This window comes from Pseudophryne corroboree, chromosome 4 (assembly GCF_028390025.1).
Source record: "Pseudophryne corroboree isolate aPseCor3 chromosome 4, aPseCor3.hap2, whole genome shotgun sequence".
In the NCBI taxonomy this organism is placed as follows: Eukaryota; Metazoa; Chordata; class Amphibia; order Anura; family Myobatrachidae; genus Pseudophryne; species Pseudophryne corroboree.
In genome coordinates, this window is record NC_086447.1 from 296,411,539 (window position 1) to 296,435,903 (window position 24,365).

Consider the following 24,365-nt stretch of genomic DNA (forward strand, 5'->3'; position numbering starts at 1 on the left):
GCGCTCTGGAGTCAGAGAAAGTTGTGTTGATCGCGAGTGGTGACTGAAAGGAGGGGAGAGCAGTAAGCCGTGTTTTTTAAGCTTTACATACCATTGGGACATCTATGTGGAAGTTTCAGACAGAAGGGAGACAGTTTTCAGACAGAAGTGTACCTCTTCCCAAGGGCCAAAGGTTCCCCATCCCTGGTGTAGGCCAATGTATGTGTGGATTTTTTTTTTTTACTGTGATGACCAATGTGTGTTTTTTTTTCCCGTGGCGAACTGATGGTGTGCCTTGGCAATTCCAAAATATTGTTCAGTGTGCCGCGAGTTAAAAAAGGTTGAAGATCACCGGTATAGATGAAAACACATGGGGCTTCAACAGCTGAGTGCTTATCATTTATTCCATACTATATTATTTACAGCTATGGTGCCACATTGTACCTAGTACTGTATAACAGCCACCAGTTCTAACAAACCTCTGCTATGACATTAACCAACCCGGGGCCTGAGTCCGATTTGTATGCAAACCCGATGGTTTACATACAAATACTATGGGGAACTGCAGGAGAACGGATCCTGCATGATCACTAGCATTCCCACCTTATGCACAGTGTGTTTCGGGGGTGGCGGAACAGGGCCGCCGACCGGGACCATTCTACAAAACGGGGGCATGCCAATCTGAGGGGTTGTGTCGTCAGACCCAGACTTCCTGGACCTGTGAGAGGGGTTCCGATGGCCAGTCTAAGTAAGCTTTGTTACACAGACTGGCCGAGGGCAGTGACTATGGTGACTGTGACACTCTGATAGCAGATGCTGGCAGGGGACGTCTATTTCCTACAGACGCCTCCTGCAGATGCCCCCTGTACGCCTCCTGTCCAAAATAATACACTGGTGAAAGATTTTCAATTATAACTGACTTGTTTAAGTAAAAGTATAAGTAAATGTAACTGAACATTGTAATTTTAAAATTTGCTTAGAAAAGATTACATTTAATGTGTGGTTGGCACAGGAATGTATTATGTACTTAACAAGGATCTGGCATGAATTACAGGTTGAGTATCCCATATCCAAATATTCCGAAATACGGAATATTCCGAAATACTGACTTTTTTGAGTGAGAGTGAGATAGTGAAACCTTTGTTTTCCGATGGCTCAATGTACACAAACTTTGTTTAATACACAAAGTTATTAAAAATATTGTATTAAATGACCTTTAGGCTGTGTGTATAAGGTGTATATGAAACATATATGATGTGTGTGAATGTAAACACACTTTGTTTAATACACAAAGTTATTAAAAATATTGACTAAAATTACCTTCAGGCTGTGTGTATAAGGTGTATATGAAACATAAATGCATTCTGTGCTTAGATTTAGGTCCCATCGCCATGATATCTCATTATGGTATGCAATTATTCCAAAATACGGAATAATCCGATATCCAAAATACCTCTGGTCCCAAGCATTTTGGATAAGGGATACTCAACCTGTATTTAAATTTATCAACAGAAAGTTTCGTCTAGAAATTTGCAAGTGAAACTTTGTTGTCAATTTTTACTTTTCTCCTACAAAGGAGTAACACATTTGGAGAGAGCGAGGATCATAGAGTGCATAGTTCAAATGATTGAAGGAGCATTACAATTTTATTTAAATGATTAATTATATCAATACTTATTGCAATATTAGCCAAATCTGTCTTGGTGCAATCTGCTTGCACATACTGAATAAATGGCCAAAATACACGGAAACCTGAAAAAATAAAAGGTACTGTGAACAGGGACCAGCTCAGTGTACCCGATTGCTTCCGCAGCATTTAGAGGGTTAATCCTCTGTGCTGTGCCGTCATTTGTATCAAGCACCTAATGTAAATATTATTATATCTATTTCATTCAATTTATTCTACAGGATTGTGCATAAGCACTGGACACTGTGGCACTGCAGGAGTAGGTCAAATGACAGGGTTAAATTGTGCCACCACTATCTTTAAATATTAAACTGCCTATCTAGACTGGTTCCAGTGTGAATGATCGACAATGTTAAGGTCGACACTCATTAGGTCGGCCACTATTGGTTGACATTGACATGGTCGACATGGACAAATGGTCGACACATACAAATAGTAGACACATGAAAGGTCGACACATGAAAAGGTCGACATTAGGTTTTTTTTAAAGTTTTTTTGGTGTCGTTTTCTGCGTAAAGTGACGGGGTACCCCAATTAGTGCACCGTGTCCCCTTGCATGGCTTCAGGCAAGGTGCCCCGCTGCGCTCAGCACAGGTTATCGTTTCCAATCGTAGTCCGCGTGGATCGTAAAGTATGAAAAAGTTCCATAAAAGAAAAAATTTGAAAGACGCATGTCGACCTTTTCACGCGTCGACCATCTGTCCATGCCGACCATGTCAATGTCGACCAATAGTGGTCGACCTAATGAGTGTCAACCTTAACATTGTCTGCCATCTGAACGGATACCATCTAGACTAATGCTGGGCACACACCAGAACACTCGCAAACAAACGATGGGAGGTATCCTAATAGCAGCAGTACTTTCCCGCTGCTAATAGGATCGGCGAGGGCCATTCTATTAGCCCCAATGCTGGCATAGTTTTCTCCCCATGCCGGCACTTATCAGGGATTATGCTTCCGGTTCCTCAGTCATTCAAAACATAATCAATAACAGGCCGCCGGAGCCTCTAAAACACATAGGATCAGGGACGATCGCGGGTCCAATTTTGGCAAATAAAAACGGGCTCTGATTGGACACTGCGATAAAGACCATTGGTCATTAATTGCGATATCCAAATAGCTTCGTGGCTAATAGGATACCGCCCGATGTCGTTAAAGATTTCCCTTGAACTCTCCGGCAGCTCCCTGGCAGTCCTTGACAAACGATATAGTGCAATAGACAAAAGATAGATCTTAAAGATCGTGCAAAAGATCTAGGAGTGGACACATCCAGGACCATGCTGTCATTAACGATAGCTTCAGATCTTCCCTGCAGTAGGGAAGATCTGAAGATAAGGACGACCTGTGGGACCGTGCCTCGGATCATTATCGTTAGTGAAAGGTACACGATTTACAGTTTTACTAATGATATATCGATACAATGTGTCAAAATCGTGCAATCGTCCCTTGACTCATCCTGGTGTGCACCCAGCATTAGAGCAGCATTGTGCAGTAGAAGGAAACTGAGACTTCTTCCCCCAGTCTATAGTAGTATGGTCTAGCAGGAAGAAACACTCTGCCCTACCATTGGGTACAATTTAACCAGGTTCTGAAACCTTTCCAGACTGATACATGTGCATCAGGGTGGATTACTTAAAGAGACAGGGGGCGGGATGTACTAAAGCAAAAATGTGGTAAAACCCCCGAAAACGGGGGTTTTACCGCATTTTCATATTTACTAAGACCCTACCGCAGCGTTTTCGGCGTCCAGGGTTTCGCCATCTCTGGATGGCGAAACCCTATAGAAGCCTATGGGCTTCTTTTCGCCGACCGCCACAACCCGCCGACACCGTCGACCCCCCTTCCCCCTGGCTTACCTTCCTCCAGGCTGCCCTGGACCCGGAAGGTAGTGTCCTCCTCCCCCTAGCAACGCAGCCGGACGTCCTTCCGGCTGCAGGGGGGAGGAGGAGGTGCCGGGGGCAGCCTGCTGCTGCTTCCCGGCATCTAGCCAGTGTGGGGACCCCGGGGAGGTGACGGAGACCCCCCGCAGACCACCTAACAGGTATCGCGGGGGGCCTCCGTCACCGCATCGCGATGTTGATCGCATATGTTAGTACATATGCGATCAACATCGCTGCGGTAACCGGCGAGGGGCGGCGATGTATGTTAATACATCCCGCCCAGGGAGGTAAACTGACTAAATAGCAATTTCTCAAAACCGATGATCATTGGCGGCTCTGACCTACAGTTTTAAAACAGCAATAGTAGTGAATACTCAACAAGGCTGGTTTAAAATAAAGTGGAGAGAGATAAAGGGGCTAATTCAGGCCTGATCGGTCACGCACAGCAGCGATCAGGCCTGAATTGCGCCGGCGCCACAGCGCGCTGGCGCATACCAGACAGCCGAAGGCTGTCTTTAGCTAGTGATCGCCTCTGCCTGATTGACAGGTAGAGGCGGTCGCTGGGCGGGAGGGGGTGGGGCGGTGGCGTTAAGCCGCCATTTAAGGGGCGTGGTCTAGCCAATGCAGGCATGGCCAGACCGTTGGGGGGGGCAGGTCGCGGCGGCTGTGTGACCTCACACGCAGCCACTGTGACCCGGGCAGCGATGAGTAGCTCCCAGCCAGCGTGCAGGAGCTGCGCTGGCTGGGAGCTACTCCTCAAGTACAAAAGCATCGCCGCTCTACAATGCTTTTACACTTCTGCGACGGGGCAGGCACTGACATGCGAGGCGGGCAAGCCCTGTGCTGGGCGTCCCCCCGCATGTCAGTGTGCCTGAGCGTAGCTGTGCTTCGATCAACTCTGAATTACCCCCAAAGTACCAGCCAATCAGGTCCAAACTGACATGTTACAGGCTGTGATTGAAAAATGACAAGAGCTGGTTGGTTGGCAGGTTATCTCCATCCACTTTATCTCTCTCCAAGGCTTAGTATGTCTGCCCTATGTCACCACTGAATAGCAGCTTTGACAACCCAGCTCCTTAGTAAATCTATCCCAGGGTTTGGATTACGCCCTGGTATATTATTAATTTTAACAGAATAAAATGGGCTGCTGTAGCCCATGAACTGTGTGTATAATCTGTATGCTGTGCTTTCTCCGAGGTCGCCCTCTACGCTCTACAAAACCGCCCTGATCCAAAATAAGTGTTCTGTGGAAATCTATCTAGGAGATGCTGCAGTAGCATTACCACACACACATACACCAAGTGGTTCCAAGTGGCAGTGCAGGAACTCGGTGGTGGCAGCGGCTAGCGTCTCACAACACAATGCAGTAGAAGGAGTCAGTACCAGACCATTACTGACAATAAGAGGAAATCCCTATAACCCCACAGTATACATCCTGGGTGGTGGATAAACTCAACAGGTACAAAAATGAATCTACAGATAAACAAAATTCCACAAGGCAAGTCTGGTGTCAACTGATCTGGCAATATTACTGTATATGCAAGAGAGCAATGGTGGGCAAGAAACAATGTAACTGAACTACTTGTTTAATGTTGCCATCATGCACAAGGCAGTACAATTACAGTTCATTAGATTTCCGGCAGCGATTCTCTGGCAACTACTGGTTTCTGGGTCTAATTCAGACCAGATCGCAGCAGAAACATTTTTCTTCTAATGGGCAAAACCATGTGCAGATATAACATGTGTAGAGAGAGTTAGATATGGGTGGAGTGTGTTCAAACTGAAATCTAAATTGCAGTGTAAAAATAAAGCAGCCAGTATTTACTCTGCACAGAAACAAAATAACCCACCCAAATCTAAAGGCCCGTACACACTGGTCGATATATCGGCCGTTCTCTTGAACGGCCGATATATCGCGGGACCGTCGGCCAGTGTGTACGGCCGATACGTCTGTGAACTCTGCCGTTCACAGACGTATCGCGTCGGCCGCGCAGCACAGCCGACGGCCAATATATTTACTGATATATTGGCGCGTCGCTGTGTGTGTACGGGGCGGTCAGCCGACCGCCCGTACACATGCTGCGGCGGCCGGCGGTGATTGACAGCTGAACTGGGCGGGTGTGTGTACACGCCCGCCCAGTTCATGACGTCAGTCCCCGACGGATCGGGCAGTGTGTATGCTGAACACACTGCTCGATCCGTCCATAGATATATCTGCAGATCAATTGATCTGCAGATATATCTATTAGTCTGTACCCACCTTAACTCTCTCTGCACGTTATATCTGCCCCCCTATCTTTCTCTAATGGGCACTGCACATGGTTTTGCCCATTAGAGAAAGATTTTGCTGCTGTGATCAGGTCTGAATTAGGCCCCCTGTGTAATGACAAAGCAAAAAGGAGATTTATGGTAGACTTACCATGGTTAAATCTCTTTCTGCAAGGTACACTGGTTCCACAGGGAATAACATTGGGGTGTAGAGTTGGATCTTGATCCAAGGCACCAACAGGCTAAAGCTTTGACTGTTCCCAAGATGCACTGCACCGCCTCCTCTATATCCCCGCCTCCAGGCACTGGAGCTTAGTTTCGTTAACCAGTCCAATGCAGTAGCAGGTAAAAGAGACGGTAGATGTTAGTCACATAGAACCACATTCACGACAGGAGAAGGGACTAGCGGCTAATGCCATACAAACCCAAAGAAGCTAAGTGCTTCAGGGTGGGCACCCTGTGGAATCCAGTGTACCTCGCAGAAAGAGATTTAACCATGGTAAGTCTACCATAAATCCCCTTTTCTGCAGCGAGGTACACTGGTATTCCACAGGGAATAACATCGGGGATGTCCTAAAGCAGTTCCTCATGCTCTGTAGCGGGTACAAGAACCTGGCGTCCAAAGGAAGCATCCTGGGAGGCGGAAGTATCAAAGGCATAGAACCTGATGAACGTGTGCACAGATGACCACGTAGCCACCTTGCATAACTGTTCAGCAGACGCACCTCAGGGGGCCGCCTAAGAAGGTCCAATAGACAGAGTAGAATGGGCTTTGATAACAGCAGGAGCTGCTGGGAGACCAGCCTGTGCATAGGCTTGTGCAATCACCATTCTAATACATCTGGCCGAGGTCTGCTTATTCGCAGGCCAGCCACGTTTGTGAAAACCAAAATGTACAAAAAGGGCATCTGACCTCCTGAGGAAGGCAGTCCTCTCTATGTAAATACGGAGAGCCCGTACCACATCCAAAGACCGCTCTTTGGAGGACAAACCAGAAGACATAAAGGCCGGAACCACAATCTCTTGGTTAAGATGTAAAGATGATACCACCTTAGGTAGATAACCAGGGCGAGTCCGAAGAACTGCCCAGTCACGGTGAAAAATCAGAAAGAGTGGACGACAGGACAAAGCGCCTAAGTCCGACACCCTCCTAGCAGAGGCAATAGCCTATAAAAACACGACCTTAAGTGTAAGACATTTTAGATCCACAGACTCAAGAGGTTTGAATGGAGACTCTTGCGGGGCATTTAAGACAACAGACAGATCCCATGGAGCCACAGGAGGGACATAGGGAGGCTGAATCCTTAAAACACACTGAGTGAAAGTATGAACTTCAGGAATAGACGCAATTTTCCTCTGAAACCACACCAACAAGGCAGATATATGAACCTTGAGGAAGGCCAGACGAAGGCCTAAATCTAGGCCTTGTTGCAAAAAAGCCAAAAACCTAGAAGTTCTGAATGAAGAGGCATCATAATTCTCAGCAGCACACCATGTGAAATAACAATTCAAGACCCTGTAATAAATTACGGGCCTTCAACATAGTTTGAATAACAGCCTCAGAGAATCCCTTGGCCCTCAGGAGTGAAGCTTCAAGAGCCACGCCATCAAAGCCAGTCTGGCCAGGTCCGGATAGACACAAGGGCCCTGAATGAGGAGGTCTGGTCGTTGAGGAAGTAGAAGAAGACACTCTATCAATAGACCCTGCAGGCCTGATAACCAATGCCGTCTGGGCCACTCTGGAGCGACTAGAATTAGTATACCTTTTTCTTGCTTGAACTTCCGAAGTACCCTGGGCAGGAGTGACACTGGGTGGAACACATATGGTAGCCAAAAGTTCCATGGAATTGCCAGTGCATCCACGAACGCTGCTTGAGTATTCCTTGATCCGAAGACCGGAACCTTGTGATTGTGTCGAGACGCCATCAAGTCTATGTCTGGTAGGCCCCACTTGTCCACCAGGAGTTGAAAGACTTCTGAATGAAGACTCCACTCTCCGGTGTGTGAACGTCCTGACGACTGAGGAAATCCGCTTACCAGTTGAGGACTCCGGGGATGAACACTGCCGATATTGCTGGCAGATGATGTTCCGCCCAACGGAGGATTTTTTATACTTCCAGCATTGCCATGCGGCTTCGAGTGCCGCCTTGATGATTTATGTATGCCACCGTGGTGCCGTTGTCTGATTGTACTTGAACAGGCCTGTTCTGTACCCGAGGCAGTGCCAGTGTCAATGCATTGAACACTTCCCCTATTTCCAGAATGTTTATCGGGAGGAGTGATTCATTCCCGGTCCACCGACCCTGGAGAGAGTGTTGCTCCAACACCGCACCCCAGCCTTGCAGACTGGCGTCCATTGTCGGGAGGACCCAGTTGGAGATCCAGAAGGGACAGCCCCTGCTCAACTGTTGGTCCTGTAGCCACCAGCTCAGTGACAGACAAACCTCCGGAGTCAAGGAAATAATTTGAGACCTGATCCGATGAGGCAGGCCGTCCCACTTGGAAAGGATTAAGCTTTGCAGAGGGCGGGATTGAAATTGAGAGTACTCTACCATGTCGAAAGCCAACACCATGAGGCCTAGAACTTGCACCGCCGAGTGTATCGACACTCTTGGGCGAGAGACGAAATATCTGACACTGTCCTGAAGTTTCAGGACTTTCTCTGGAGACAAAAACAATTGTTGGCTGTGTGTGTGTCCAGTAGTGCCCCCAGATGCACCTTGCTCTGAGCAGGGACCAGCGAGGACTTTTTCCAATTGATGAGCCACCCGTGGGCTTGTAGGAATTGGACCGTCAGACTGAGGAGAACCTTTTGGGAGTTCGCCAGGATCAGCAAATCGTCCAGATACGGCAGGATCCTGATTCCCTGATGGCGGAGAAGAGCCGTCATCATGGCCATGACCTTGGTGAAGATACGAGGAGCCGTGGCCAATCCAAAAGGCAGTGCCTTGAATTGATAATGTAGATTGCCAATAGCAAACCGTAGATATTGCTGATGCGACATGGCAATAGTAGGTATGTGCAGGTAAGCATCCTGTATGTCCAGGGATACCATATAGTCTTCGAGTTCCATGGCCAGCACTATCGAGCGCAGAGTTACTATACGGAATTTGGATACCCTCACAACTTGTTCAATGATTTGAGGTTGAGTATAGGCCGGAAAGACCCATTTGGCTTCGGAACTAGAAACAGGGTCGAATAGCATCCCCTGCCTCTCTGAGACAGAGGTACCGGCACTACCACTCCTGTATCCAGGAGGGATTGTACAACCAACTGTAGAGCTTGCGCTTTTAATGGATCCGCAGGGATAACTGTTGTGCAAAACTGGCAATCTCTTGAACTGTTGTGCAAAACTGTCAATCTCTTGAAAGAGATTGCGTACCCACGAGAGAACTTCCCGCACCCAGACGTCCGACGTGGTCTGTAACCAGGCCTGGGCGAACTGCAGAAGTCGGCCTCCCACCCTGTGGTCCCCCAGGGCGAGGCCCGCCCCATCATACAGCAGGCTTGTCTTGTTTGGAAGCAGGCTGATGGGCGGCCCAGGATTGTTTGGATTTAGGCAAGGTGGTTTTGGAAGCATGAGCTTGTCGCGGATATGCATTACCCTTTGCTTTCCCTGGAGGTCGAAAGGAACGAAAGGTGGTACTCTTAGCCTTCGGAGCAGAAGGATTAGTATTTGGGAGACACGCAGTCTTGGCAGTAGCCAAGTCAGTTACAATCTTGTTCAGGTCCTCCCCAAATAGGATGTCTCCCTTAAAAAGGAGCACCTCCAAGGTTTTTTTGGAGTCCAGGTCCACCTTCCAGGACCTCAACCACATAATTCGACGAGCCAGGACAGACGTAGTAGATGCCTTGGCTGCCATTACACCTGCATCAGAGGCCGCCTCCTGAATGTAGTGGGAGGCTGTGGTAATATAAGACAGGTACTGTCTGGCAGTGTCAAAAAAATCCTGAGGCAGCTCATCCTCAATTGCCTGAACCCATGCTTCAATTCCTTTTGCAGCCCAGGAGGCTGCCAGAGTGGGTTTATGTACGGCATCGGTAAGAGAGTAAATAGACTACAGGCATCCCTCCACACGCTTATCCATTGGTTCCTTCAGTGAGGTGACAGTGGTGACAGGCAGAGTAAATGACACCACAAGACGGGCGACATGAGAGTCCACCGGCGGTGGAGTTTCCCACTTGTTACTCAACTCCGCAGGGATAGGATAACGAGCTAGCATCTTTTTAGACAGAGAAAATTTCTTTCCTGGTGACGACCAAGATTCCTGACGTATATGACAATTAAGTGGTCAGAATGTGGTAAGACTACCTTAGCAACCTTCTGACGTTTGAACTTATCAGGTTTCTTAGACGCAGTACTAGGCTCAATGTCATCATCTATTTGAAGAGTTAACTTAATAGCCTCCATCAGGTCAGGAACATCAACCTGGGTTGTAGATTCCTCATCAGAAGCAACTGTATCAGTGTCTGACGGATCAGTATATTCCCCATCCTCATCGGAAGAATTATCCAAAATATTAGTGGATTGTGAGGAAGAATGGCCCATTTAGATGACCCCTTGGCCCCAGAGGGGCATGGGGTAGACTTCTATCTAACCAAGGATTGATTTAATTGTTGTAATTGGGTAGACAGAGTATCCGCCCAGGGTGGATTAACTACAGGGACAATAAGTGGCTGCAATGGCACAGGAGGTCCCAGAGGGGCCGCAAGACGTGTCACAAGTGTACACAGCATACTTAAGAATGCTGCCCAAGGTGGGTCCTGATTGGCCACAGGTACTGCAGGTAGACTGGGTGTATGGCACTCAGTGGCTGAACCAGCAGCTAAAACTTCCCCCTCAGGTAAACCCGTGGTGCCAGTACTGCAGGATGCAGAAGCGTTCGCGGATTTCCCGCCCTGTGTGGCAGACATTATAGGGATTGTAGCCGTAGGGCATAATGGTACAATATAGCCAGAGAAACACAATATCTGCAAAAAACCCCATATGTTATGTGACAGTAAACACAAAACAGAGGATGTAAGCGATATGAGGTGACTGAAACTGAAACACACAGTAAAAATACCAAATTCTATATTCTGTGTAACACTATATATATATATATATATATATATATATATATATATATATGGGACCTTGACGCACCTAGCCCTTCAGGGTACAGAATATAGTGATAGCAATATGTGATACAGGAGAATGGAATCCCACACAACAGCTACAGGCACACTCAGTCACATGTACAATGCAGAAGTTATTACATATAAACAATAAAACTGCACTGGACTAGTAATTTACATATAACTATGTATAAGTATGGATATAACAATGCACAGTAGATACTGGATGTATATCACAGAATACTTGTACCAAATATTCAGATAACAGTACACTTGTTCTTAACTAACACTGTCTAAAATGGCATGTAGAATACTTAAGTGTCTGTAAAAGCACAGCGCTGATGAGACAGGCGACTTTACAGAGGAGACAGAGCCCTGCAGTCCCGGAGATCAGCCCAGCTAGTAGCGAAGATGGCGCCAAAATCTCTGTCAGGGAGTGCGCGAGAGTGAAATGCAGCTCCAGGGCGGGAACACCAGCAGTATATGGCACCCGGAGTTGGGGGAGGGGCTACAGGTCAGCGCCTTATTCCCTAGCGCCTTATTCCCTATGCTGGTCCTCACCACCAGGTACCCTGGAGCCTATAACAAACGGATTTTTGTAAATCCGACCTGTGCTCCCTTGCCCTGGTGTGGTGGATATAGTGGAGTCCCTGTGCAGTACAGTGTCCATGGCAGTGGCACGGTCCGTTTCCTGGGACAGTGACCGGATCGTGATTAACCGGCGGGTCCCACCTGGGGCACTTTCTTACCTCCTCTCTGGTGTGCAGCCACGCGATCCAGGAGAGCATCAGTGGTGGGTGCCTGAAGTCTGGTGCCCCTCTGCTGCAAGTACCCGGGAATCACACCGCGGGAGTATGCAGCGCTGCTGGGGAGGTGATGGAGCCGCAGCACAGAATGTCAGACTGACATAAATAGTGGTGCGGCACTTGAAGTCTTCTTAACAAGCTCTTTTCAGGGCTGCCTAGCGCAGCTCCACCTGTTAGTGACCTACACTGCAGGCACCAACTTACAAACTGAGCTCCAGTGCCTGGAGATGGGGTTATATAGGAGGCGGTGCAGTGCATCCTGGGAACAGTCAAAGCTTTAGCATGTTGGTGCCTCGGATCAAGATCCAACTCTACACCCCGATGTTATTCCCTGTGGAATACCAGTGTACCCCGCTGCAGAAATGTTATGTGCTACCAGAAGTTACACAGAATTGTGTGTATGGGTAGAGATGTCACCATTTCTACTTCCCACAGAAACCATGGTGACATCATCACAAGGGATTACCTGGAAGAAAGGGCGTTGCTGGGTTTAGTACTATACATAAAGGTGCCCCATAGTTACAAAGTGTGTTAATGCACTATAACAACTGGTTTTGCATTTAAGTACATTCCTACTTTATTAAGTCATATTATTTCTGTAACACATACTTACTCATACATCCATATTCAGACTTTTGTGCAGTCGCTGACTTGGGAATACTTAATGCCTGGAAAGGTGGAATGGGGAATAGAAGGGGCAGGCGAATGTAGACCAAGTGTAACGGTGTTCTCAGGTACAGTATGTGCAGCGAAAAAAGATTTTCCATCATCATAATAAGTGGCGCTATAACATCTTAGTTATTGCTGGTACTTAAATCAAAAAAATGAGAACTCGTGGCGCTACCGTAACCTGGCACTAGCTCTAGGTGCACCTTAAGCAGCACCTGACCTAGAGGTTGGTGCCTCAATCCCCTCTGCTTCTCACCTTCGCAGGCAGGGGGACGAGCAATATCACCTGCTTCTAAGCACCACACTCCTAGCAAATCACAAACATAGAGGAGCAGCTGCTTTATAGTATTTCGTTGGGGATTTCTGGCTACACCTCCTATAAGGATGACACATATGGACCAATTTCATCTAGAATCCTGCTGATGATTTCCGGATACACCCCTTATGCGGATGACATGCATTGTTAAAAGTTTCTCCATGTGAGTGGAACCAGTAAAAACACATATTGGATATTTTGCTGTTACATATTACACTATTGTGTTTATTTTTTTATTGTTCTAGAATCCAATGCTTATGTAAGTGAATTCCACCCGGATCTTGTGGTAAATTTTAGACCACCTCTTTGATTGTGTTTGTGGTTACGGTAGCGCCACGAGTTCTCATTTTTTTGATTGGTGTATAGTTAAAGTCTTGGTGAAGGCTTTTTTTGGGGGGACACGGGCTGTCATCTTAACCTGTAAGCGCGGTTCTGGGATAAAACTTGTAATCTGTAAAATTGCTGGTACTTAGTAAATGGACCCCATTACGTATCTATAAAGGAGGTTTTCCCATTGAAAGGGACTTGTTACATTAGAAAATCTGTCTGGTTATAGGACCTGAAAAACACATGTGGTTCTAAAGGCACTTAGGGGTCTATGTATTAAGCCTTGGAGAGAGATAAAGTGAATGGAGATAAAGTACCAGCCAATCAGCTCCTGTCATTAATCAAACATAGCCTGTGACATGGCAGTTAGTAGATGATTGGCTGGTACATTATCTGTTCACTTTATGTCTCTCCAAGGCTTAGTACATAGACCCCATAGTCACATGTATCAGCATCAGGAGTGAACAGTCCTTAAACTACAGAATTATTCCATTGCAGGAAATCAGATATCTCTTAACTTTGATATTACAGTACTTCTACACAATAACAGTGTCTTCCATGTTTTAAAAAAACCCTCATTGTTTATTAAAGTCACCCTGTGCTAGAATGCCTAAAGCCCTGAAACAGGTAATGTATCCTATTGCACATAAGCCATTGGTTCTGCCTCCCATTATCTGAAGTCTAGGTGGAAAAGTTCTCCAAATTAGACTTTTTAAGAATAGAAAACATGTGTCTGCCATGGGAAAAGAGACTCACCTGACAATATAGATGCCACAGCTGCAATTATGAAGGACACAATAACTCCAGGTCCAGCCATTTCCTTAGCAACAAGTCCAGAGACAACATACATTCCGGTGCCAACACAGCTGCCAACACCAAGAGACACAAGATCCAATGTAGTCAGTACCCGAGCCAGTTTGGTTCCATGAGTGGATGTTCCTGGGGTTCCTTCCAGCATGGACTCCACAGGCTTGGTACGTAAAACTCTTGAATTGAATGCATGCCATGTGGCTCTCCATGGAATCCGTCGTGGGTCCAGATATGAAAGGAAACCACTCATGATTTAAGGGATGTAAAACAGAAAGTGAGAAGAATGCTTCAGCACAGCTTGCAGTACACTCTCCCAACATTCAGTTATAGAAAATCTTAGCTGTGTTCCACGTTCTTTGAATTAAGGCGGCAACTCATGTTCTTCAGTGTTCTGGATCTTAAACAACCTGGAAGACAGTACATATAATAATATCGTGATTATATCAGTGGTGATAATTATGGATTCTGTCAGACAAGACAAAACAATCTAAATAAGTATTTTGTCACCGTGGTTCAATATTACAGTTATGCAGGAAAAGAGAAAAAATATATTTTATTCTACATATAATCATTTTCCTTCGATCTCTTAGAAATACAAGTGTAATTTGCTCCATTCACATTTATATCTTCTCAGGAGCAGCCATACTGGAATTATATGAATAAATTAAAAGCAGCTTTTGTGAAATGTGTTGTAAAGGTTTCCCCTTCTTTGTCCAAAGCTGACTACCAGAAGCTTAGTGTCTCCCATATTCATGTTATCTGTTTAATCCCTGCCTCTGCTGCTGTCACTTCTGTCTGTTCTCTCCGGGCTTCACTTACGAGATGCAGAATAGCCAAGGGACAGTGCACCGAGTACCTAGGTATGAGCAAGTGCACCTATATTTCTGCACGGTAGGTTTATAAAGAACGGTAAGTTTATAAAGCAAGGTAAAATGTTTGCGGACCAAACATTCAGAGTACAAATAGTTCTGTGGAGCAGTGCAAAATCAAGATGTTGTTTTGTGGAGCAAGTTTATTAAAATAAATAAGGTTTGGAAGGGGGGGAGGGGGGCGTGCAGAGAGATGCATGTACTGTATACTGTATATCTTTCCCTGGGCTGGCTTTTTGGACCACTTCAGAGCTGGTAAAGATCGGGTCTCGTCTTATACTCCTGTATTAAAAGTGGCACGTCTTACAGATTCCAGTTGCATATAAAACACTGGAGAACACAAACTGAGTTGTTTACTGGTTGTTAGACAGTATGCTCGTTTTAGTTCTTATGCTTTATCAAGGTATTAACCCGACCACTTCCTGATGACATTTTTTTTAGGGTGAGGCAAACCCACCCCCCAGATTTTAAAGGTTAACAAAAAGAGCAAACTTTAATGATAAACTTTATACAAAATTTTAGTACATAATCTAAAAGTGCATGGAATACAGTTTATTTACAATTGTTTTGAACAGTAGCATCACATGCCAGGTGCTGGGGGTGTGGCCCTCGGAAGGGTGTCACCAAAGTGCCGGCTATTCTGCAGTGATATTCACCTGCAGCACTCGGGTCCTGTCACGCATGAAGTGCTGCACTGCATTCTCCAGGGGCAGTCAGCATCTCTGGGGATGCTGGACACGCCCACGGAGTGAAGAAATGGAGACCCACGTGAGGCCACACCCCCTTTTATTAGGCCACACACCCATTTTCGGGTGGCCGCACCTGAGTCGCAGAGGGAGCAGTGCAGAGTGCGTACCGGGTGTCACCATACCTGGTGACGCCTCTGGTTTGTTTTGAATATGATATTGTCCAGATGGTGGCCTTCATTCGTGATACACATTTGTGGTCGATTTGAATTTTGGACTCCACTGCAGTCCCACCTCTGGAGCCGCCACTGGTTGAGATGCATGCCATCAACACACATTCACTGCTTAGGTGTAAATGAGCCGTTACAACCTAGTTACGCCCCTGTGACTGAATTGCATACAATGCAATTGCACACTGCATTGTCCATACCTGCACACACTTGGTTTTGGAGCATGTGTAGTGTGAAAACATGCAACACAACTCTGTAGGAAAACTCGTGCCCCGGGTTTCCCGGGAAAACTTTCCCTGACATGGTGTGGCCAAGCCCCCATCCCACCAGGGGACTTGACATTTGTGGCCACACTCTACAACCTATTTCAACTATCTTGATTTTGATATAGACTGTGGTAAGCAACTTCCAGCAGCTCCAATGTGATTATTACTAAAGGGTTAAGAACAGTGCTTAAATTGGTCCTAGAGAGGTGGTGGAACTCACTCCTCCTCCCCCGGCGCCCATGCAGCAAAGGGGCATGGACTCAAAAAGAAAGGGGCATGGTCACACAATAGTAATAATGCCAACAGTAGTAGCACCCAAAATACACATAATGCCCACAGTAGTAGCACCCCGTAATACACAATGCCCACAGCAGTAGTGCCCCTTTTACAATGACCCTGTAGTAGTGCTCCTTATGCAATGTCCACTGTACTGGTTGTACTGCTAGTGCCCCTTATATAGAGCCCATAGTAGTGGAGCCCCTTATGCAATGCCCCCAGTAGTAGTGCCCCTTATGTCCCCAAGAGTGATGCCCCTTATGAAGTGCCTCCTTTACAATGCCCTCATTAGTAGTGCCCCCATTAGTAATGCCCTTAATGGTAATGCCCCTGTGTAGTATTGCCCCTAGTAGAAATGTCGCCTGTAGTAATGCCTATAGTCGTTTAGCCCCCTGTAGTTTAGCCCCAGTAGTTTAGCCCCCCAGTAGTAATGCCCCCAGTAGTTTAGCCCCATGTATATTCCCCCCAGTAGCTTGCCCAAGTAGTAATGCCCCCAGTAGTTATGCCCGTGTAGTTATGCACCCCATAATTTAGCCCCCCTGTAGTTTGCCCCCTTGTAGTTTAGCCCCAAGTATTAATGCACCCAGTAGTTTAGCCCCTGAAGTTATGCTCCCAGTAGTAATGTCCCTGTAGTTATGTCCCCAGTAGTAATGTGCCCCTGTAGTTATGCCCCCAGTAGTAATGCGCCCCTGTAGTTTGCCCCCTGTAGTTAGCCCCCTTGTAGTTTGCCCCCAGTAGCGTGTCCCCAGTAGCTTGCCTCCTTGTAGTTTGCCCCCAGTATCTTGCCCCCTTGTAGTTTGCACCCAGTATGTTGCCCCCTTGTAGTTTGTCCCCAGTAGCTTGGACCCTTGTAGTTTGGCTCCAGTAGTTAGCCCCCTTGTAGTTTGCCCCCAGTATCTTGCCCCCTTGTAGTTTTCCCCCCAGTAGTTTGCCCCCTTGAAGTCTGCCCCCTGTAGCTTCAAGTGGAACTGACGGAACGCAGTTCTGCCTCGTTCCGGCTCACTTTAACCCCTGGTTAAGAATGCTTACACATTGGGCATGATCAGTTCCGCTTTAAGTGGCGGGCGACCCCAGTCTACTCTCAGGAGAGTCTCCTTCAGCCTTTAGGATGCCTTGATGAAGGGAAAGCCGGTGATGCTGTTAGCCAGGATTCCTCTGGACAGGACAACACAGTAGGGTTGGTGACTTTTTTTTTGTACATGTGGCCCCATCCCCAGTAGTGTCACATTTTTATTTATGACAGGCAGCCCACCAGCAGAGTGGCCTGCAGAGAAGCTATTAACATTGTGATAAGAGTCTGGCACTGCAGTCCTTGTCTTGCAAGACATAGCTCCTCTCTAGTTGCCGTCCCCACCCCCCCTGAACTGAACCTCAAACTGACTCAGAGCAGTCCATCTGGTAAGTAAACTAAGTGGCAGTAGCACCAAAGCATACTGAAACCTTCTCATTACTAATCCCATCACTTTGCCGGACAGCAGCCCAAACAAAGGGCCCATCACGCATCCAGATCTGTGCCCACAGTCAGCCCCAACACCCAGCTGGACAGTAGTGGAACGAAATAGGGGGGTTATGGCTGAGGAGTTCAAGGCTAAGATAGGAACCAGGGCCCTGGGGGGACTCTGAGTCTCTGGTTAATGTAATGGTTGTATGGACAGGGGTGCTTTGTAGGGTAAGGGGGCTCTGACTTTATGTGGGGGCTGTAGATTGGTGGTACAGGGTAGGGAACTCTATGGGGGTCTGCTGCTGTACAGTGTGTGTGGGGGGGGGGCAGTGGTTTGAGGGTGCAGTGTAGGAGAACTCTGGGCTTTGGAAGGTGTAAGATTTGTGGGTGTAGCCAGAGGACCCCCATAGGGCACAGCACTGGGAGCCAGCTGAAGCTATATGTCATATATGATACAGTCCCAGCCAGTCAGGTCAGGGGGTTCATGCTCAGACCTCCATGAGCTAACCTGCATTACACCATGGGATTTGTTCTGTAGGATGTGGATGACAGGAGATAATCCTGTGTGAAGATGTCTGCCAGGTGTAGTGGGTCCTTTTTTGGGGGGGCACAAACTGCGATCATTACAGGCACAACTGACAGGAACCTTATTCTTTACTCACTGTACTCTCATTAGGTGTCCTATTGCTTTATTATCCTGCACTGCTCACGCATCAGGAGGTATTAAGCCATACGGATCCTAACAGCAAATGCAGCATTTTATTACTCTGTATCAGTGATCAGTACTCTCATCTCACATTCACTGCCTAGCACGAGAGACAGCAGATTTTTGGACACATAAGAACACAGGCTCTTTATTTCTGTTTATTGATCTGTGGAATTATGACATTATCAATAAGGCAAATGTTGGTATCACCACTTCCCAAGCTCCCTACATCCTCTTTATTTACTCACTTCCTCCTCTTTACGCATTCACTTCTTCCACACTTCTTAACTATCTTTCTTTCTTTCTTTTCTCTTAAATACTCTCTATTCCTTTTCCTCTCCTTATTTATACTTGTTATTTGGAATATATTCCTTACCAAGCTTTATTTAGAATGACTATTATGTTTGGCCATTATACTCTGATGAAGGAAAAATGAAGACTGGATGGCAGATACAGACTTTATTTCTTTTCATTTTCCTTTTTGATGAGTATCTGAGAGCTTTATATTTCCCTTTACAACATCCAAACCTGTATGGGAAACCTATTTTGTGGAATGTTATGTCACATCTAAACCATTCTTTACATTGTATTTTCATTCTATGAAGTCTGCACATATGTAAGACCCTCTGTATTTTTGTTATTGTTTAATGACTTCCACTGTAAGCCCCAGGGGTTAAAGTGAGCCGGAACGGGGCAGAACTGCATTCCATCAGTTCCATTTGGAGATGGAACCAGTTCCGCCTCCTCCACCTCACCTTACTCAGAATGTGAGCCCGAAGCCGCAGGGAGATGCCGGGCACCCATTGAGATTGTGTTACCAGCGAGCGCCCGGTTCCCTCTCCAAAGCTGCAGCCAGCGACAGTAGCTCACTCTTGAGCTTCGGATTCCAGCTCTGGCAGTGTGCGCTATGCAGTAGTGGCTCTTGCCACGGGCAAGCAGTCTTTTTGCCCGGGCGCCGCTACCCTGAGGGCGCCGCCGTGGCAAGAGCCGCTAATAATTATCCTCCCCCGCTCCCCGACTGCAGCGAGCGCAGTGTGCGCCCGCTGCAGCCGGCGTCGCTGACTCATGCTAGAGGTCAAAATTGACCCCTAGTGTCAGTGCGGCGCTGCTATGGGAGAGACGTCATGATGTCTCTCCCATAGAGAGGAGCCGGCGCCCGGAGACAGCGGCAGCAGCGGTCTGGAAGCAGGAGCGAGGCAGGTAAGTAGTGTGATTTTTCTTTTAGGGTTTCAAAGCAGCGCTACAGAGGGCATATACTGGGGACACATACAGGGGGCACAGCTACAAGGGGCACTACTACTGGGGGCACAGCTACAAGGGGCACTACATCTGGGGGCACATACAGGGGGCACAGCTACAAGGGGCACATCTACAGGGGGCACATACTGGGGCACTGCTACAGGAGGAACAGCTACTGGGGGCACAGCTACTGGGAGCACAGCTACAGGGGGCACTACTACAGGGGACACTGCTACAAGGGGCACAGTTACAGGGGGCACAACTACTAGGGGCACTGCTACAGGGGGAACTGCTACAGGGGGCAAATTAACTGGGGGCACAGCTGCTGGGGGCACAACTACTGGGGCACAGCTACTGGGGGCAAATCTACAGGGGGCACATGTACTGGGGGCACAACTACAGGGGTCACATACTGAGGGCACTGCTACAGGGGGAACAGCTACAGGGGGAAAATCTACTGGGGGCAAATCAACTGGGGGGCACAACTACTTGGGGCAAATCTGGGGGCACAGCTACTGGGGGCATAATTGTGGCCACAACCCTCCCCTATGAAGCCATGCCCCTGTTTTGCCGTGGGGGGGGGGCAGTGGAAACTTTCGCACTGGGCGCCACAATGTGTAGAACCGGCCCTGGCGCTATGGGAGAGACGTCATGTTGTCTCTCCCATAGTTCCGAGGAGCAGACGCCAGAAGGACTGCAGCGGTCGGATGCAGGAGCGGGGCTTGGTGAGTATTGTGTTTATTTTTTGGCATAACTACATGTGGGCTAACTACTGGGGGCTAAACTACAGGGGGCATAACTACTAGGGCTAACTACTGGGGGCATAACTACTGGGTGCTAAACTACTGGGGGCTAACTACATGGGGGCTAACTACTGAGGGCTGTACAATAGTGGGGCTGAACTACTGGGGGCATAACTAATTGGGGCATAACTACTGGGGGCAGTATACTGACCACTGGCATCCCGAACGTCAGCATTTCGATCTCAACCTGCTCTGCAGAGCAGTTAAAAACCCTCCATGGTGAAGGAGTTGATTTAGCAATAAAACCTCACGGGGGGTGTGTGTGTGTGTGTGTGTGTGTGGGGGGGGGGGTTAATTGAGTGCTGTTTTTTTATTTTACAATTATCCCATCATCATTTCATTAATAATAATAATAATAATAATAATACCATTACAAGGTGCATTTCCTGAATAGATATATGGGGTAGATTTTATAAAGCTTCAAAAAATTAAAAGTGGTGCTGTTGCCCATAGTAACCAATCAGAGCCTACCTATCATTTCTCTATTGCATCCTAGAAAATGGCAGACAGAATTTGATTAGTCACTATACGTACATCTAACCCTGAGAGTGAAAGGTCATTGAAGTGACAAGCAGATTATGCATTCTATTGCATTGCAAATGTCCGACTATTCTATCTGTATGGTAAGTGCCCCAATTTAACTCTTTGCAGCTTTGCAAACTGTTTACTTGCAGGTTATTTGCAAATATATTTTCTTGATAAAAATAATTAAATACAGTTGGCAAAATAAAATCAGCAATTAAGAGAAATCAATAAGACATTTACAAAATATTAATTATGTTAATCATATGCTACAAAACATATTGATGTACAGTAATTATCTGTCAGTGCTCTTTTTCATTACATGATATACAGCACTACGCGATGAGTTTAATAATAGAGTTAAATTTGCTAATTGAAGCTGGAGCCTTCTACAGATGCACATAACTAAGTGACTAAAATAATGCAGTAACTAAAGGGATAATTAGAGTAAAATAGAGTAATTAGGATTTGGCCCATCAGGGCAGTGTAAATGGGAGTAGCAGAAAAACATACAACACAATACAATAATTGTTTTTAAAATGGTCCATGCAGAGTCCTTACACAAGGCCGCTTCAATTAACTACTAGTTTCAATTCTTGACCTGGAATTCCTAAAAGTATTTATTTATATTTTATTAGAAAGTTTTATTCTTAAATTTCTCATGTGCTGTCAGACTGTTGTTTCCTTTTCAACAAGCATATCAAACACAGGGAGTTTCTACCCCTTTCACATCGCACAAATAACCCGGTACCGACACGGCATATTGCCGTGTCGAACCGGGTCAGTGTGCGATGTGAAAGCACACTGGGCGATTTAGCGGGTCGCCTGACCCGGTAAATCAACCCGGTAAAAAAGAAGGGTTTTACCCGGGTTGATTACCGGGTCAGGTGCGGTGTGAATGGGAGCCGTGTCGATGCGACACAGTTCCCATTCACAAGATAGGGAGAAGCGGCGCTGGAGATGAGCTCATCTCCCGACGCCGCCTCCACCCCCGCCCCTGCTGCTGCTGCGGCCTCCGTTGTCATGGCAACCGACCCGGTATATTGCCGGGTCGGGAAGCCTGCAACGGAGCGCAAATGCCGGATCCCACCCGGTAAGTACACGTTTGTCTTACCGGGTAGGACCCGGCATTTGCGGTGTGAATGCAGCAGCGTAATCATTCCACCTATTGGACTCATTCCAAAATGTACATAAACAGTAAAAAGAAAAAACTGTTAACATTAGGCCGCTAAATGGTAAAGTAGTGAAAATAACTGCATAAAATAAAGAGAAAACTGATATTTAAAATGTTGTTTTTTTGTGTTTTTTTTTTTTTTTGCCTATATTCACATAGAGGAAAAAACACCTGTAAATAGTTAATATAACAATAGCAAATGCTAATGTTATTTGCCTAATACAGGAGGAGGATGTGGCATTACACCTAAACAAGTTTAAGGCAGATAAAGCACCTGATTCAGATGGTATCCACCCACATGTGCTAAAAGAACTAAGATCAATAATTGATTAAACACTACTTCTTATGGTTTTGTATTCCCTCATAAATAGGACAGTGTTATACGACTGGCTAAAAGCAAACGTAGTACCAGTCATTAAAATAATAAAATTGTAACCAGGAACTTATAGACTTGTAACTTTGCTTTCAGTAATGTCCAAATTATTTCAAGGAAGTCTGCAAAATATGTTTCTGAAATAAATTGTAGAAAATATCTTCAAGGTTTGATGAAGGCTCTGTAATGTCTAACAAATACAATTTAGTTATAATTAGAGATGTCCGCCAACCTATTTTTACTAGATTTGGATTTGACATGATACAAACATGATATTATTATACTGTGTATTTTGCCAACTCTTTAGACTACATAGGGTCTGGGAACTTAATATAGGCAAAGGAAGGGTTCAATTATAAAAAGGTTAGAAAATGGCACCTTAGAGAAGTTACAATTAATAACTATAAATATATCTGAAGCAAACAAAAAATCTGTCTGGTAAATCTTTTATACTAACAGGTGGGTGGAAAGAGGGAATTCTAGTAAGAGGTAGCAAGCAGAATAGAGCAGTAAGGCATATGAAGGGCTGACCAGGGAAGGCAGAGGTAGAGGCCTAAGCTTAAGAGGTGTGGACAGCCAACCAGGAGGATGGAGAGGGGGGGGGGGGGGGGGGGGGGGGGCAGGCAAAATACAGTTTTCAGGTCCACCTAACAAATATTGAGTCGTTATTTAGAAAAGGATATTGGGTAATTATTTAGAGTGTATGCTGCACCAGGGTCCGAAAGTCGGTCCAAGTCATGTAGGATTGGCTCTCAATATTCATGTGCTGCACACAATTTGTTATTCACTTCGTTTTGGAATTGCAACGTGTATGGACTTTGCTGATGTCTAGTATATAGTGGATAAGGACACTATCAGAGATGATTTGGAGGATTTGGAATTGAAGAATTAAGAATTAAATTACACAGGTCTGCGAAATTTAAGGTAATGGAAGCTTTTTTTAATAATACTTTTATATTCTTAATTATACTCCTGTGTACATCAAAAAATAGTATATAAAAAAATTATCACATCACATTTACCTGTAAGGGGGTTACATACATTTTAAACAAAAAACAAGAACTTTAATTGTACTTGACATTTTATTGTGAAATACGAAGAAGTGTAGATGATATCACTGTTTTTGTCTTAATTACATAATAATATAACAATAAAATCAAACAATAATAGAGACAAAACCATAATTATTTTGTAAATAGTTAATATCTTGGGGGGGTTTTTGTCTTCAAACTTTGTTTTGTCGCTTTTCGCTTATACAGTACGTTTTTTCGGTGTCATCTCTGTGTACCATCCAGCAGGCAGTAGTCAGCCATCATGCTGACGTCCCAACGACCCTGGTATCTTCTTTCTACATCTTTAACGTCTTGGTGGAACCGTTCACCCTGTTCTTCACTGTAGTCTCCGAGATTATTCAGGAAATGCTTAATATGGGAATTCAAAAAATGTACCTTTAAACTCATATTGCAGACAAGGTTTCTGTAACTATTAAGCATTTCCATGACAATTTCTTTGTAGTTTGGATCCTTGACATTGCCTAAAAATTTTGAAATCACTTGTTTGAACGAAGTCCATACCGAAGTTTCATAATATTCATTACACGCCCAAAATGTTCATCTTTTATTAACTTTGTAATGTCAGGGCCTGTAATGCTGTGTGTATATATGTGGTAGAGGGCAGGGGTTAAAATGAGCCGGCACAGAGCAAAACTGTGTTGCATCTGTTGTATTTGGTCTGCCACTGCCAGCTCACCTTGTAGTTGTAATTGTTGTGTGCAATGTTCCTTTAGACCAGGGGTGGGCAATTATTTCAGCTGGGGGGCCGCTTAACACTTCCAGTGAATATTCGAGGGCCACACACAAGGGCGGGGACTAATATGAATGACAAATATTTGTAGGAGTAAGTCCTGGGCTGCGCAGAGAC

At 45.9% G+C, this 24,365-nt stretch overlaps 1 protein-coding gene across 2 annotated transcripts in view; it reads right to left on the reverse strand.

Moving 5' to 3' along the window:
• SLC7A14 (solute carrier family 7 member 14) overlaps window positions 1–24,365 on the reverse strand; it is a 246,794-nt gene that overhangs the window by 71,681 nt on the left and 150,748 nt on the right. For both annotated transcript variants that reach the window (XM_063916224.1, XM_063916225.1), the window contains one exon: window positions 13,807–14,267. In XM_063916224.1, coding sequence (XP_063772294.1) covers window positions 13,807–14,110 — 304 coding nt within the window. In that variant the 5' untranslated portion in view covers window positions 14,111–14,267. The remainder of the gene's footprint in view (window positions 1–13,806; window positions 14,268–24,365) is intronic.